The sequence below is a fragment of the Chrysemys picta genome, chromosome 14, assembly GCF_011386835.1.
Source record: "Chrysemys picta bellii isolate R12L10 chromosome 14, ASM1138683v2, whole genome shotgun sequence".
In the NCBI taxonomy this organism is placed as follows: Eukaryota; Metazoa; Chordata; order Testudines; family Emydidae; genus Chrysemys; species Chrysemys picta.
In genome coordinates, this window is record NC_088804.1 from 14,174,987 (window position 1) to 14,190,486 (window position 15,500).

Here is a 15,500-nt window from a genome sequence, read left to right on the forward strand (position 1 = left end):
CACACTTACACACACGGAGCAGAGGGAGTGAAAGGGGCATCCCCGGGCTGCCATGTCCCTCTGCGCGCACACAACTCCCCGCAGCTGGCAGGTGACATTCCGCCCTGGCCTCTGAGCTGCGGCTCAGTGGGGCTGGGGGGGGGGGGGGAAAGGGGGCGAAGAGGCCACAAGGCCATGCCCGGCAGAAACACCCGCTGCCCCGCAGCGATCTCCCCTCGTTCCATCGAGACAGCTGGCCGCAGAGACCGCCACGCCAGAACAATCCCCCCCAGGCGCCAGTCCCGCTGGGGTCCTGCCCTGGGATGTGCTCGCCCTCTCCCCAATCCCCCCTACCTGTCTCGGGAGCCTCCGGATCGCCCTTTTCTTCCAGCTTCTGGGGCTCGTCCTCGTCGTTTTTCTCGAGGTCGATATTCTCCTCTTCTTCCTCGTCCTCGCTCCGGTTCCTGGGGGTCCAGGTCATTTTATTCTCCTTTTTGAGCCGCCGCCGGGCGTTGGCGAACCAGGTGGAGACCTGGGTGAGGGTCATTTTGGTGATGATGGCCAGCATGATCTTCTCGCCCTTGGTGGGGTAGGGGTTCTTGCGGTGCTCGTTCAGCCAGGCCTTCAGGGTGGCGGTGGCATCCCGGGTGGCATTTTTTCGGTAGGCTGGATCTCCATAGGGGTAGGAGCCCAGGGGCGCCGCGTAGGGATGGTACCCCAGGGAACCTGCCATACCTGGTGTGTGGTCGTAGGGTGAGCCCTGGAGAGGGGGTGGGGGGAAGCGGGCAAAGAGCAGACAGTGAAATCGCTAGCAAGGGAGCAGCGCAACTGTCACAACACAACCAACAGTGACACAAGGGCAACAAAATGGGGAAAGAGCCCAAACAATTACTCGCTCCCCCAATTAAAGTTTGGAGAACAGGAAAATCCCAGAGGCTGTTCCTAGATTGAGGCAGTCACGCCTGGGCTTCCCCCACTGAGCAGTTTCAAACAAAAAGGAAAAATGGCCTAGAACTTTTTTGGTGCATGTGTCTCTGTATGCAACAGACACACAAAGGCTACGGAGCACATCTGTTCTATCAAATCTGTACACGTTAGCCCAAAGGGCAGAACTGCGAAGGGAAGAGACTGTTCTTCATTCATCCACCCCCCCCCTCCCAGCAAATAGCCAAGTTTCTGACTTGTGAAGAAACGCTAACCTGACAATCCATTTCTGCCCTGACATATTATTGTGTTAAGCAGCAACCAATTGCTTTTCCCACTGTCTAATTGAACATAACCTCTCACACAACCACCGCACCAGGACGGGGTTTTTTTCCGCCATGGAGGCATTCGCTTGAAAAGAGAAAGCAGGAAAACTCTGCTAAACTCTGCCGAAACCCGCGCTGGGTGAGTGGAGATGGGCGACTGTTATTTTTCTAAAGGGCTGCAGGGTTTTTCGCTGCAGCCAGAGACCTGTTCTTGGCGAGAAAGGAAAAAAAGCCAAAACCAGACTAACTTGTTTTTCTAAAAAATAAATAAAATAAATACCCCAGATGGGCCCCCAAATAAACAAAAAATTTCTTCTACGCTGAAAATATATTAAACGGGGGCGGGGGAGGAAGCACATGGCCACACCGTACCATTTTTTTTTGGTTATTATTAATGCTTCCAAATCGGATTGCAGAGATGGGATTACGGCTTTGCAGTATTTGGGAAGCCTAATGAAGGTTGTGCAGAAGAAACTTACATAGGTTGATCAGCCTGATTCCGAGGCTGGCTCTTGGATTCATTTTATTTTTTTACAATTAAAAAAAAAATGAGGAGCGGTATCACACAGATCATTTAAAAAAAAAAGACATTAGTCAAAGGTTTCCTTTGAATTGGCTGTTTGGTGTGTGCTTCCCCTTGCAAAGCCCGTAATTGAAAACACAATAGTTGCATTAATTATTCCTCTATTACTTCTTTGCTAGAACCCGGCACCCCACCCTCCACAGAGACACTTTTGATCTAGCAACAGTGTATACAAATACAAACACAAAGTTGCAAGTTGCGTTTCCCCTGGCCTCTGCAGCGCTCCCAAGTAGAACCCAACCCACCCCTGCTCGAGCGAGGGCTGGCTAGCCGGGCTAGGTGCCGATCATTGTTGCTCTTACCACGTATGAAGTGAAGGCGGCGGCGGCGGCGGCTGCCGGGTCTGTGCCGTACTGGAGATGGGAGTTGTAACCGGGCGAAGGGGCAGTAAAAGCGGTAGATCCGGCATAAGGCGAGAAAGCGGAGCCCGAAGAAGATCGCCCAAGTTCATCGGTCCTGGGTCCCGAAATCACGCTGGTGCTGTAAGCCGGACACGAGTAGAGCGCCAAGGAAGCGGAGGGCTGGTACAAGTAACCCTGAGGATACGACATGGCCAAACACATACATATACCCGGGCAGCAAAATAGCCAGGAGCTGCCGCTCGCTTTGATTTTTCTAGGTGACTTTTTTTTTTTTCAAGCCCTCTTGCCAGGTGGGGCAGCGGGCGGGTTAGCAGCAGCAGCAGCCCAGCACCTTGCTCCTGGTTCTCGGCTGCTGCCGCTGCTGCTCGCTCGGCTCGCTAGCTAGCAGGGCTGCCTTTTTTTTTTTTTTTTTTTTTTTTTGCCTTTGGACCGCGAGGCTTTTTTCGAGATCTGCTTTTGGCTTTGCGAAAGGTCCTGCCAAGATGCTAAGTTGGAAATTGAGGATTCTGACGCCTTCTACGCGGCGCGGGGGAAGCTCCTCCTTCCCGGAGTGTTGTCAGTGGAAGAAATGGCTGGATCCTGCGGGGCTTGCCACAACCAAACCCAACCAGCAGGAGAGCCTCTCTCTCTCTCTCTCTCTTCTCCCTCGCTCGCTCTTCCCCAGCTCTTAGGCTCAAGTGCGCCGGCCCCTGGCTGGCAATCACATCCAAGCCATTTAAGATCAGCTCCAACTTTCTTCATTTGCTAAATACTGTGTGGAGCCATCACATTTTCCTCTTGATTTATGGCCGGGCTGCACTAGAATGCAAGCCAATCCGTTTATGAAAAAATATATATTTAATAAGATTTATTATCCATTCTCCCCCCCCCCACACGCTCTGCCCCCATTCCCTTCCTCCCTCCCCTCCCCCCCAGTATATAATTTGATGCGATCCCTTAAAAGGGTGAGGGAAGGTGGGGGTGTGAAATATACTTTCAATTTTAAAAAAAAATCTATTTTCAACAGGAAAATTATATTTAGCGGCTAGGATGGGAGATTTTATATATATATATATATATATATATATATATATATATATATATATATATATATATATATATATATATATATATATATATCTCAACACATTATTTATAGTTTCTCCCACTCCTGGCTGGTGTTTGTGTGTGTGTGTGTGTAGACACACAATATGTAATATAATCTGATGTATATGTGTCTTCCCCCCACAGTTTAAAAACGCTTTCAGACAAGGAGGCTGTTTGCTCATTTCACCTCTGTGAGAGATCACGCCCCAGAGAAGGTACCTGTTGCAATTTTAAGGGAAATGTGAAATGCTGTCCAGATTTGCAGCCCGAAATATTGCCCTCGCCTCCCTCCCTCCCTCCATAGATAATAAGGGATCAGGGGATATTTCCAAATAAGATGTTTCTGGGTGGGGGTTGGCGTTTTTTGATGAATCATTAAGCTGTGACTTCTCATTGTAGGAAAATGTAAGCATTTATTTTCTCAGCACCAGTCCCGGGAGGAGGGGAAGAAGGACAGGGGAGGTAAGAGGGGTGGGGGATGAGAGAGGGGTGGCTAGAAAGCCTTCAAAATGAGGGTTTACCAGCGGATCTAGAAGAATAAACCAGGTATTTTCTCTCTCTCTCTCTCTCTCTCTCTCTCTCTCTCTGAAACTCATAAAAGGGTAGAAGCGAAAGCAGATTAAAACCATATGAACTGGGAGAAATCCCTGCCGATCAGAGGATGTAATCTCTTTTGATTCCACCAGATATATTTCCCAACAGGAACATATCCCGAATTATTCTCTTCTCCCCCCCCCCCCCCCCAGCTAAACCAAGCTGCTTTCCCTGCAATTTGTGGGCTCTGCCCTTCACCCATTCTTCCCAACAACTCCAGCTAAATACACACACAGACACGTACGGGGAGGGAGGGGGGATGTCAAGTGCTGCTCTTACCTGGATCGCTTTCAAAGCGCCTGGTGCCTTTCCAAAATAGGCTGCATTTCAATTATTTACTGGTACATTCTCGTGTTCTAATTACCCTCGGACCTGTTCCGAGGGTGTCGGCTGGAGAATTTTTTGCTTAAAATTAGTCGGCTCCTGGAAGATCCAAAGCGGCTGCGATTGGAGTACGAAATCTCGATTGCCCTTCAATTTAGTAGATGAACAGCAAAAGTTGCTGCCAGCAATAGCCAGATCTCAGTAAACAAACGGCAGACAAAATGCGGAAGTTTAGCAAACGCGTAAAGTTTAATTCACGCCATGTGCTGAGCAGAGAGAAGTCGTGGATAAGGAAAGTGGAGGTTCACGCGACAGATTTTTACTTCGAAAACCCTGGCTGCTTTAGGGTTGGAAAAAGGAGCAAGCACGGGTGTGTTGGTTTTTTCCATATGTCAACCAAATGTGTTTTCTTTTCTTTCCTTTTGTGTGTGTGTGTGTGCGCGCGCGCGTTAAGGGAAGAGATAGCGAAGGTTCCTCTTTATTTATTTGGAAATCTGTTTAGGGGTGGGTGGGACAGCGGGACATTGGGCTATGTACCCACTTGTGTTATAGGGGGAGCTGGTAGCGACCCCTATGTTGAGGTTATCTAGAGCTCTCGATGAGAACCCTCTTGTCAATGTCTTAGACCATAGGTATGCTTACATGCGGTGCGCGTTTAGAAGTGATAGTGCGCGCCCCCAAAACAAGCACCCGTTCTTCCAGCAGCAGAGATGTCAGATTGCTTCATGCTCTGCCATACAATGCCTCCTTCCCCCATTTCAAACTAAATAGGATTGACAGAATGTGTCACCAGCAAAAGGTTTCAAGCCCCAGCAGATCCCGCTGAAGTCGCGGAGGGAACATGTCTTTCCCCCAGTTTGTTTTCTTGTGGTGATTAACTCTCTCTGCCGAAGAGAGGGAGACGGGGTGGGGGGTTTGACAATCTCTTCCTTCCAGCAAGTCTGGCAAAGGATTCAGATCTCCAGGGTTTTTTCTCATTGATTACCTCTCTCTGATCGCTGCTGCTGCTAATGCTCTTTATGAGTTATAAGAAAGTGATTTCTTCACCGAGAAGGGGCCTTTATAGATTCTAGGACTGGAAGGGACCTGGAGAGGTCATCGAGTCCAGTCCCCTGCCCGCATGGCAGGACCAAATACTGTCTAGACCATCCCTGATAGACATTTATCTATCTTTAACACGTGTGGCGTTTTAAAAACTGCTCAAATAAAAACGTGATTAACCAAGAGTATTTTCCAGAGAAGGGAACAATGAAATGAACATATGTGGCTGTAACATTTTAGGGTAGAGACTTGCTTTCAGCACAGGGAACATCCGCATGAACAGGTTATTAGGAGATTTAAAATATGTATATTTTTTTGCTATGGTTGCATTATAGTTTCACTGCAGCTCTGAAAATCCTAGTAGTTCTCCTCCACCGTGCCGCCCTCAAACAACACCGGACCATCAACTTTTGTGTGCGTGTGCTCGTGACAATGGCACATATACAGAAATTCACACCATTGCCACAAGAAAAAGAAATTCCCCTCCGCTTGCGTTTCATCTCCCGTCCTCGCTCTGTGCATTCCTACAGCTAAATACCTCTCTCTAAAGAACAATATTTTCTGTTTAAATGAATGCCTTTGAAAAGCTCTGGGTCAAAGGCTGCAAACACGATCTGGCGTGCAGAAGTTTCAAGTGATTTGCAGAAGCGCTGAAAATGTAATCACCCCTTTTTACACCCTACAGTCCTACACGAACAACGACTGGGGACGCAATTACTGCCGCTGGCGCGAACGTAGATGAAAGGACAGTGAGAGGGAGAGAAAGGAAAGAGGATAAAGAAGGAGTAAAAAGAAGGCATAAGAAAAGAACGTGAAAATAAAGAAGAAAAAAGAGGAGAGAGAAAAACGAGGACAGAGGAAAAGTAGAAAGGGGAAGAAAAAAGGACAGGAGAAAATATGACAGGAGAAAGCAGGGTTCTTCTCTGTATCTGCGTTGGTCCAGCGGCACCACGAGGAAGGACTACATTTCCCAAGCGCCCCTGTTCCTAGAAGTCCCGCCCTTCCCCAGTCTCAATTGCTGGTTGGTTACTGGCTTCGGTTTCCTCTTTTCCATCGCCCTCTCATTGGGCCTCCAGGCTGTCACTCTCATTGGCAAGCGGAGCGCGGCGTGGTTGCCGGGGAGTCCGGAAGCGGGGCGGGCAGGAGGGGGCATGCAGGCGCTAAGGGCCAATAGAGACCTGCCCGGCCGCCCGTTTCCGCTGCGGGGCCGCGGCGTCGGCGCTGCCAGCCACCCTGGCCGAGAGGTGAGGAGCCGGGGTTCCTCCCCCGGAGCTGGGCGCCTCCTGGGGCGGGGCTCGTTCGGCTGTGCCCGCCGGCCGGTTCCCGGGCTGTGGGGTCCAGCTGGGGCGGGGCGGGCGGTGGCCCGGCCCCGGGGCATCCCCGCGGGCAGCGGCCCCTTGGCTGTCACCCCTGCATGGGCTAGGGGGCGCCGCCGGGGAGCGGGCGTTGCCCCGGCAGGGGGATGGAGGGAGCTGCCTGTGAATTCCCTGGGGACCGCCCCAGGAGCCTGGACTTCGGTTGTCCCTTCGGGGCAGCAGCCCCAGTGCCTTGCCCCGGGGCGCTGGCCATTGTTAGAGCTAATCCGGACTCTGGAGGCTCTTTTCCGTCCCCGCGGTGAAGGGTGGGCATGTGGATCTTGTACTTAGGCTGGTAAAATTGCACGAGAATTTTGCAAAACTGATGTAGTGGGTTTTTTAAATCCCGCCTCCAATGGTACTGGGGCAGGAAAGGGATCAGCAGCCATCCCCTTGGGATTGGCAGCCAGTCCTGGGCTAAACATAGCTTCTGAGAGGGGGAAAAAGCCCCGTTTCCCCTTGTGGTTGTTTTTATTATTAACTAATAACTTAAACTCCCATCAATTAAAGCTTCCACATTTTTATGCGGACAATCAAAGTACGTCTGTGTTTTGGAGGATTTAAGTCACATCTGTTGTCCTTTTTTGTGCCTGTGCAAAATGTTCTAGTATATAGGAGCAAATAAACGAGGCACCTATTTGCGTTATATTTTTGTAATAATTCATGCGATTATAAAGAATGACATTGAAATCCTGGTTAGATTAAATGCATCTCCTGGAATCTCTCAATCATAATGCTGAGAAGACTGATATCTCTTCTATTTTATATATATGATTAGTATATAATGGGGCTTTAGCTTGTTATTTTTTTCTTTTTTTGTCTTGTTCCTTTTTTTTTTTAATTAAGCTGAGCTGTGCATGGTTTCCTTTTTAAACACTCATGCGGGTTTTGCCTGTGGTAACCATGGAGGTTTGTTAAAACCAGGTTCATACACATTCTTACATACTCAATCCACACAGGTGTGCACTTTGATCAGTTTTCAGCTGCACAATGTCACTGGTATTTGTCACTGGGTTAATTTTAGCTATTGCTCTAAAGTGCTCTATTCCCCCCCACATCCCCCTGGAAAGAGCTTCTGTCGTAATCCTCTGACAATACCCCTTGTTCAATGAGTAAGATATCATCTGGTAAAGTTTTATATGTTTAACAATCAGTTTATATGTCAGTAGAATGAGTAACCATTCTTCCTTGCCAATTTATTTGTAGAGAGAAGCAGAAGTTTTAACTGCCTTCTTTCCTGTGTATCTGACTTTTTTGAGGAGGAGGTAAGGTTAATGTCATGTAAAATTATCCTCTTAATTTTTGACATTTTGTTAAAGTAACATTCCCCCCTCTCCCCCCGAATTGTACTGAGTTTATGCCCAATTTCATGTACTGCAATACCAGGGTTGATTAATGAAATGTAGCAAGAGAGGGCTTATGCCATCATGAACGTGTCTATCAAACAGACATCCTCACTACATTATTCCACTATTATATTCTTGCAGTTTTAAAAGAACTGGAGATAATTCTTCAAGATATTGGAACATTTAGTTTATGGTTCTATTGCTGTGGTTGTCACCTTCACTTATTGTCAAATTTGAGACTCATTTCTTAAGGATGTCTCTATTTTCTGCTTTATTTGCACATTGATAGCTCTACTGAATTACTAGTCACTTTCCTATGATAGAAGTATATTCAAATGGGAAAGCCTAAGATTCATCTGCTTTACAGGACCGTTCAGCTCGTTGATTCAAGGGAAATACGAAGTTGATTCTAAGGCTGTTCTTGTTGCTTTAACAGTTATGTTAACAAACATTGAATTAACTTTTCCCTTAACAGCCGTGATGGTGCATATGCTTCCTCTTCATGCATTTATTGTAATTAATAGCTTTTGAATTTATGGGTCTGTTATCTTGATGCTTTTTATTTTACGTCAGCAAAGCTGTTTTAATGCAATTTTACTTCTTTAAAATCTTGTAGCTTTTACCTTATACTTTTCTGAAAAACTAGGCTGTCAACAGTACCTTCTGTTGTATTAGCATTTAAATCTTAGTTAATGATGGGTAGGATTTACGGGCTTAGTCTGCACCCTTCATTTTATTGAAATTGAGAATTTAAAACTACCTGTATAGATAATCAAAACTGTTTTATTTTTGTGTGTGTGTGACATGTAGTCTGAGGGACTGAGGCTGCAAACCTTTATAAATGATTCTTGCTTCTTTCGTAGTCCCCTTGACTCCAATGGGATTATTGGCATGAGTGAGGGTTTGGAAGATCAGACCTGAAATGACTGCATAGAATTTTATGACACAAATGTAGCAACAGTTGAATCTACATATTAGTTTCTATACCATGGTTTCATTTGGCTAACTTCATTTAAAATGTGCAACCATATGGTGCACTGCATAAAGTAGTAAATAAAACAAAGTATATGAATGTGTAATGAGGACTAGCTGTGGTTTTTCTAGAGTGGGGAAAAACATTTTGAAATGAGCAGTAAACCGCATACTTCAGAACCATAGCGCTAATAGTTTATAAATACAAATGATGTACTCTGGTGACATTTTTGGTATATGAAGGTAAAAAGTGTGAATCTTGGATGATATATGTCTTAACTGACTTACTCTAATAGTTACTTTCAGTTTGAACTTTAAAATCCAACACTCCTATTTCTATTACAGTCTTTAAAGATTTAATCATTCTTGAGTGCGTGCTTTGTGTGTGTGTGTGTGTGTGTGTGAAGAGTGAGCTAAAACTAGCGCGAGGAAAGGCAACAGATTGGTTCTGTCATATGATTTTGTTGGGTTTTTTTGAGTGTACTTAAAAGATTATGATTGATAAAGCTGTCTTGCCAAAGAATGCCGACACAGGTGTTCATCATTATCTTAATTAAGATCCTGAGAAAATGTCATCTTTTGGCATGAATTATGAAAGGAGATGTAATTTAGATTTTTTTTTTTTTAGGGGTGGGGGAAGAGGAAAACTCCAGTGTTTATAAAATATTTTATGATATTTCTATACCAGATTATTTGACTTTAGGTGTTCATTGACTAACTACAAAATAAAATCTTGATGTGCAAATTGCTACTGGGAGTATATAACTATAGAACATCAAAGGGAGAGAAGGCTTTTTTACAAGCATATTTGTTTATCGAATCTAAACTTCGAAATTTAACAAGCAAGAAAATACTAGAACATTTATTTCTCTGGGTGAGAGAGAATAAGGGAGGAAAAAATGGCTTAGTATGTTTAAAAATAATAAAAAAAGTACTGGGACTTCCAGATAATATCCCTCCCTTTTATTAAAAAAAAAAAAAAAAAAAAAAGGTAGGTTTGCTGTGATTTTAAAATGTTTATTTAAAAAAATAGGCATGATGAGGGAGCGGGCAGGGTCAGAGAAAAACCTATCATTCTAACTTTCAAAATTCCATGGAAATGTAATTGATTAGTGCAGAAAAGTGGGAAATTATGTTCTGCTACTTTAAATCAATATGTTATTAGTTGAGCGATAACCAAAATAATGCACCAAAAACACTGGCAGAAGTTGCAGCAGAAAAAGTAAAGTGTGCTTACTCACAAGTAGTTTTTCCTCACGTGAGTAGCTCTGATGACTTCCAAAGGATAACTTACATGAGTAAGGCTTGCAGAATCTGTACTTAAGGCTGAAACTATCTGTGCTAAATGGTTTGTTATACATAAGGGTTCTGTAGGATGTGTCCCTAACTCCTTCAATATTATTCTTCCTGAATTGACTTGGTCTGAAAATCCACTTGTTAACTCACTCTGTTGCTCATAATCATGGAGATTTAAGAGTCAATTTATAGATACGTAAATGGAAGCCCTGACCAGTTTCTGCCTGTCTCATGCCTAACCTCCAGTACCTTATGTAGTTCAGAATGTCTTTTTTTTTCTCTCACATCAGCAATATTTTATATATCAACTTTTTGTCTCAGAAAAAAATATAGTGATATAAATTTTAGTAACCTTTGATTAACTCCTCCTATAAGCTCTAATTTTACAGTGTACAGGACAAAACCATATATTTATTTTAAATGCTTTGAGCATATTCTTCTTTATTTGGGGGCTAAAATTGCATTCATATAACTAGAAATATCTTGATATTGTGGGTGAACTTGGAACTTTATTTGTTTTCTTGTATAGTCACATAGCACCATATATGTTAATTATCTGCTTAAATTTGTTGGCTTCAGCTAGACAAAGTTAATATGTCTTGAGAGATTATTTTCCTTTCCATATATGCATTTAACTCCTGCTGAGTTCAGTGCATGTATGGAATGAACTTCCCCTAATGGTAAGGTTAAACATGAGTGAAAGTTTTTGACTTTCTCAGTAAATAGATTTCTGCATTTAGACTGAGCCCCTAATCTAATTTCAGTTCAGTTGGCATTTTGAAAGAGGATGTACAATGCTGTTTGTTAGTGTTTGTACCAAAATTCAAAGGACAGCTGAGCACCTGTGACTCCTGTTGACTCTAATGACTTCTAGCTGGAGTCACAAGTACTCAGTATCTCTCAGGATTGAGCCAAATTTTCTCTGCAACTATACCCATACGGTTCAACTGGCATCACTGAGGGTTCATGGGTGTAATTGAGGGCAGAATCTGGTCCTGAGTGTGTGTGTGTGTGTGTGATAGTCTGATTTAAAGAATTTGATTTTAATAACAATGTAATGTTCAAAAAGTGGTTGTATTTTACTTTCATCGTGATTTTCTTTCAAATGTATCTACCTTATTTTATTGAAATGTAATAGTGAGTACCTGTTTGTGTGGAAGGTCAACTACTGTATATCTCTTGCCAAGAAACTTCAGGGAGACATTATTAGTTTCAAACACAAAGAACTCTTTTTAACAGCTGTTAATTCCTTATTTTTTAACACTGACTTATTTCTAGTTTATAATCTGTGATGTGACTAGTGCAAACGTAGCCAATAGACAGTCATCAATTCTTGCAGTTGTTTCCTGCACGTTAACTATAATCTGTGTGTTCATCTGATATCTTCATTTGTTGCTATAATAATACTTGTCTTACAAAGAAAAGCTAGCTAAGTGAGTCATATCAAGCTGACTATAACAGATCCAGGTATGAATTTCTCTTTTCTGCATAAAAAGATTACAGCTGATGATTCTCACTTCTTCTGCCCCTCTTCCTCCTCCCCACCCCCACCCCCACTCCCAGCAGTTAATTTTCTTCCTGGGTTCCTCTTTCTCATAAGTGCAATATTCAGCTTCTCCCATTGCTAAGCATGTAACTTCTACAGTGTTCATAGGCATTCCTGTCACAGATAGTGAATCCTGAGATTACTTCTGAAGTATTCTCTCTTGGCATCTACAAAACTCATCTCTGTACTTCATGACGTATTCTTTATAGACTACCGCATAGTGTAGTGTATTTGGGTATTCTGTTTTCAGTTACACTGTGTTAGTTTCCCGAGATCTTCTTTCATATCCTATAACAAAGTAGCAAGATCCAGATTGCCATGTGCTGGGATATAACAGCTACAGAAATGGCAGCTACTGTAAAGCCAAGAACTAACATTTTAGCTAGCACAATAAATAAAATGAGTTGTGACTCTTGCCGTATTGGAGTTGCACTAAATAATGCTACAGTGCTGTTTATGACTGGTTTCAATGGATAATATGCAGCTATAAAAACCTGTGTGAAGTTTTTATTAAGAATACTCTGTCATTCTTAAAAAAAAAAAAAAAAAAAAAAAAAAGATGCCTAGCACTTCTTTATAATAATAACTGTGCAGGAATGACTTCATTTATGCCGACTTCCTGTTTGTTACAGGGAAGAACCTTCTTTATCTCTCTGAGATGCTGTTTACTTTAGATAACTTGTGAGTCTCTTTGGAAGGAGACAGCTCAGTCAGTTTGAGATTTTGAAACTTACTTTGTTTTTCTTATCTGCTTTTCAATGGATAGCTCAACAACTAGCTCAATTTAAATTATTTAAAGCAAGAAGTTCAGACACTTCGTGGTATAGCTTGTTCCATTAGCTCTTTCACTAAACCTTACCCACCAGTAGACCAGGTATTCAATAATATGGGATTGCAAAACTATCTAGGAGTTTCTGAATTGACTGTTTTGGGAGACATCTGTGAGAGGCTGTTGGGTAGCTAACTGGGGACTGTGCATTCTATTTCTGGCTCCGCCATTGACACATCACATGACTTTGAATTGGTCCCTTAATCTCTTTACCTCAGTGTTATCCATAAATAATGTTGTGAAGTTCTTTACAATCTTCAAATCCGAGTTGCTACCATACAGAAATGCATATTATTTGTTAGACCACTTCTTTTTACTGAGCAAATGCTATATTTTTGGCTAATACTGATGTAGGAATCAAGCAAGGTGTAATTCCAAGACTCAAAGTATATGAATACAAGTTTAACACCAAAATAGGTGATGTGATTTAGCCCCTACCCCCATATGCACCACATGTATATTGTGCTGTTTAACAGAGGATGCTCAATCCTATATATGTACTAATGAAATGTAGTGGTATCTGACACAGTGCATCTTTGGATGTGAAAGCAAACCAAATAAATGGAAAATAGGTGAAGAGACTGGAATATGCATTGTTTGCATACATGTGTTGTATTACCAAAGGAAATAACATTATTTTAATTGGCAACAAGATTACCCTTTCCCCTCCCACTCCCTCCAAAAAATCTGTTCTCCAGCTCGGTAGAGGGCAGACAGGAGTAAAAGCAGCAAGATCCCCAACAAGAAAGTTGACTCCAGCAGTCCATCCTACCAAGGGTGTCTGAATATAGGAAGAGGCCCCACACAAAGCCAGAATGCGTGCTTGCCTTGCGGCTGTCTTTAATCCTATTAAATCTTATTAAAAATAATGGTAAGTGTTTTGTTTTGTACTCATAATAGTCACATAAATAAGATTTGTCCATCACACTGGTACTTTTAGCTATTTTTTGCTATTGGTGCTGGGTTACCTCTCACTTTCATATAATACAAAGTAAATTAATATCTTCTGATGCAGAAAGTTTGAGTTGATTGGGGTTTGCATTAATAGTGATGTGTAGAGGAGGTAACTTTTATTTTTGGTAAGTTAACAACTTCATTTTTCTTTTTCAGACAAGCAAAGTGAGACTGATCTGAGGAAGACTGAAGAATGGAGAAACTGTTTTGAAGGGAGCTAGTTAAGCCATATATGTTCCAGAGATGTTTTCTTCTTCACTCCCATTACCTGAGAGATTTCATAAGATTCAGTAGGTAGGATATTGCTAACATGACCATTTTTTTTAGACCTCTTTTACTACTTAACTGTGATAGTCGTGTACTATCAGTAATATTCCCAGAGCAGCTGGGGTTGCATTTAAAATGTGTATTTGTACTAATATCCATGATGTCTGAAAATTAGAATTACAAGTAAACTAAATAGATGAAGAATTTGGGTGGTGAAGGAAAAATTAATCTGTAAATAAAACTGTTTTCTCTTCTAGATCTTCCATCAGTGATATTTCCTCCCTGTGCCAAGGGGGGATATGAAGAAGAAAATGATCACAGGATTCAAAAGATGGAGGTAATTCTTCTTCCCTATCAAATGACTTCGTTTTTCCTCTCTCTGTCCCCACGCAATCCCAAGCCTTTGTAATATCTTAAGATCTTGTCCTGCAGAGAACAGTATCAGTGTTGCTGGCCCATGGAAGCCCTATAAACATCCCAGGCTATGCAGCACCATACACTGCTCTCTCTCGAGGGTTTATGTAATGCCAAGCATTATGCAACTTCCTGTGACCTCTCCCTTTCCAAGGATAGAACCTTTGAACCTTTCCAACTGTAGCTTCTGGGAATCTGTACAGGGCAAAATACTGTAAAATGTATTTTAGGGAAGAATCCTGCATTGTCGGAGAGATGCGAGTGGATGACCTAATAATGACAAAAACAACAAGGAGACCGGTGGCACCAAATAAGATTGTTAGTCTTTAAGGTGCCATCGGACTCCTTGTTGTTTTTGTGGATACAGACTAGAACACGGCTACCCTCTGATACCTAATAATGACAGTAATTAGTATTTAGTTTTTGTTTAGCCAAATGCTATCTTTTTGGTTTTGGTTTGAGAGAAATGTCAATTAAAAAATGCTCACAAATAAGAATCCGGTAACGTTAACATGGTTAAAATGAATTATGTGCTAATAAGCCCTATACGTGGTGATTCTCCTGACCACCTTAGTGAATTAGTTTCTTAATCTTTAGACTCTAAAGCAAAATTTGCCTTGAGCAAGTGGGAATTCTGTCTGGGCAAGGTTTCTGTTTGCTGCAACTAATCTCCAATGCCTCCATTAACATCCACATAAATGTCTCAAACATTTCAGCATGTCAGGAAATGAAGCCTTTAGAAGAGAAGAATGAATGAGCAAATAATCTGTCAGATATTAGCATCACTCTGTAAAATAGGTTAGTTTAGTTTAACTTTTACACAAATGATTCACACTTACAAAGATCAGTTTATAGCTCTTTGACTGCATAGTAGTTAATTCTTATGTATAAATTGATCAAATATAATTCCATATATAATAATCTCTGAATGCAATATCAATATATATTTCTATTTAATTTATGCAGGTTATTACTTTATATCGATTAACCACACTAAAGTTGAGTTGTATACTTACTCTATTTCAACTTTAAATTTTCATTAGCTGGTGGATAGACACTGAAATTTATTGTTCATAAAGAAATACAGGTGCTATGGATAATTTTCCTTTCTAATTCTCTAATGAACCACCTTGAGAGAGTGAAAGTGAAGATGGGGAAATATTTTTGGCAATACTATTGGCTAAATACTAATACCTGATTTGTTGGTTTATGTTAAAAACCCAGCTTCAGTTCCTTTTAATACTCATTCGATCTTCAGAGGCTAATTTATAGTGAATATGTGGAAGATCAACATTGATTAGC

The 15,500-nt window shown here is 42.2% G+C and overlaps 1 protein-coding gene across 4 annotated transcripts in view; it reads right to left on the reverse strand.

Annotated features, from left to right (window-relative positions):
• Positions 1 to 2,955, reverse strand: part of IRX5 (iroquois homeobox 5) — a 39,262-nt gene extending 36,307 nt beyond the window's left edge. The window contains exons 1-2 of one of the 4 annotated variants that reach the window (XM_042852282.2): positions 2,115 to 2,955; positions 334 to 739 (exon numbers count right to left, since the gene is read on the reverse strand). In XM_042852282.2, coding sequence (XP_042708216.2) covers positions 334 to 739; positions 2,115 to 2,375 — 667 coding nt within the window. In that variant the 5' untranslated portion in view covers positions 2,376 to 2,955. The remainder of the gene's footprint in view (positions 1 to 333; positions 740 to 2,114) is intronic. The other 3 variants (XM_042852283.2, XM_042852284.2, XM_005289782.5) reach the window with 3 other exon arrangements.
• Between the last annotated feature and the right edge of the window lie 12,545 nt (positions 2,956 to 15,500).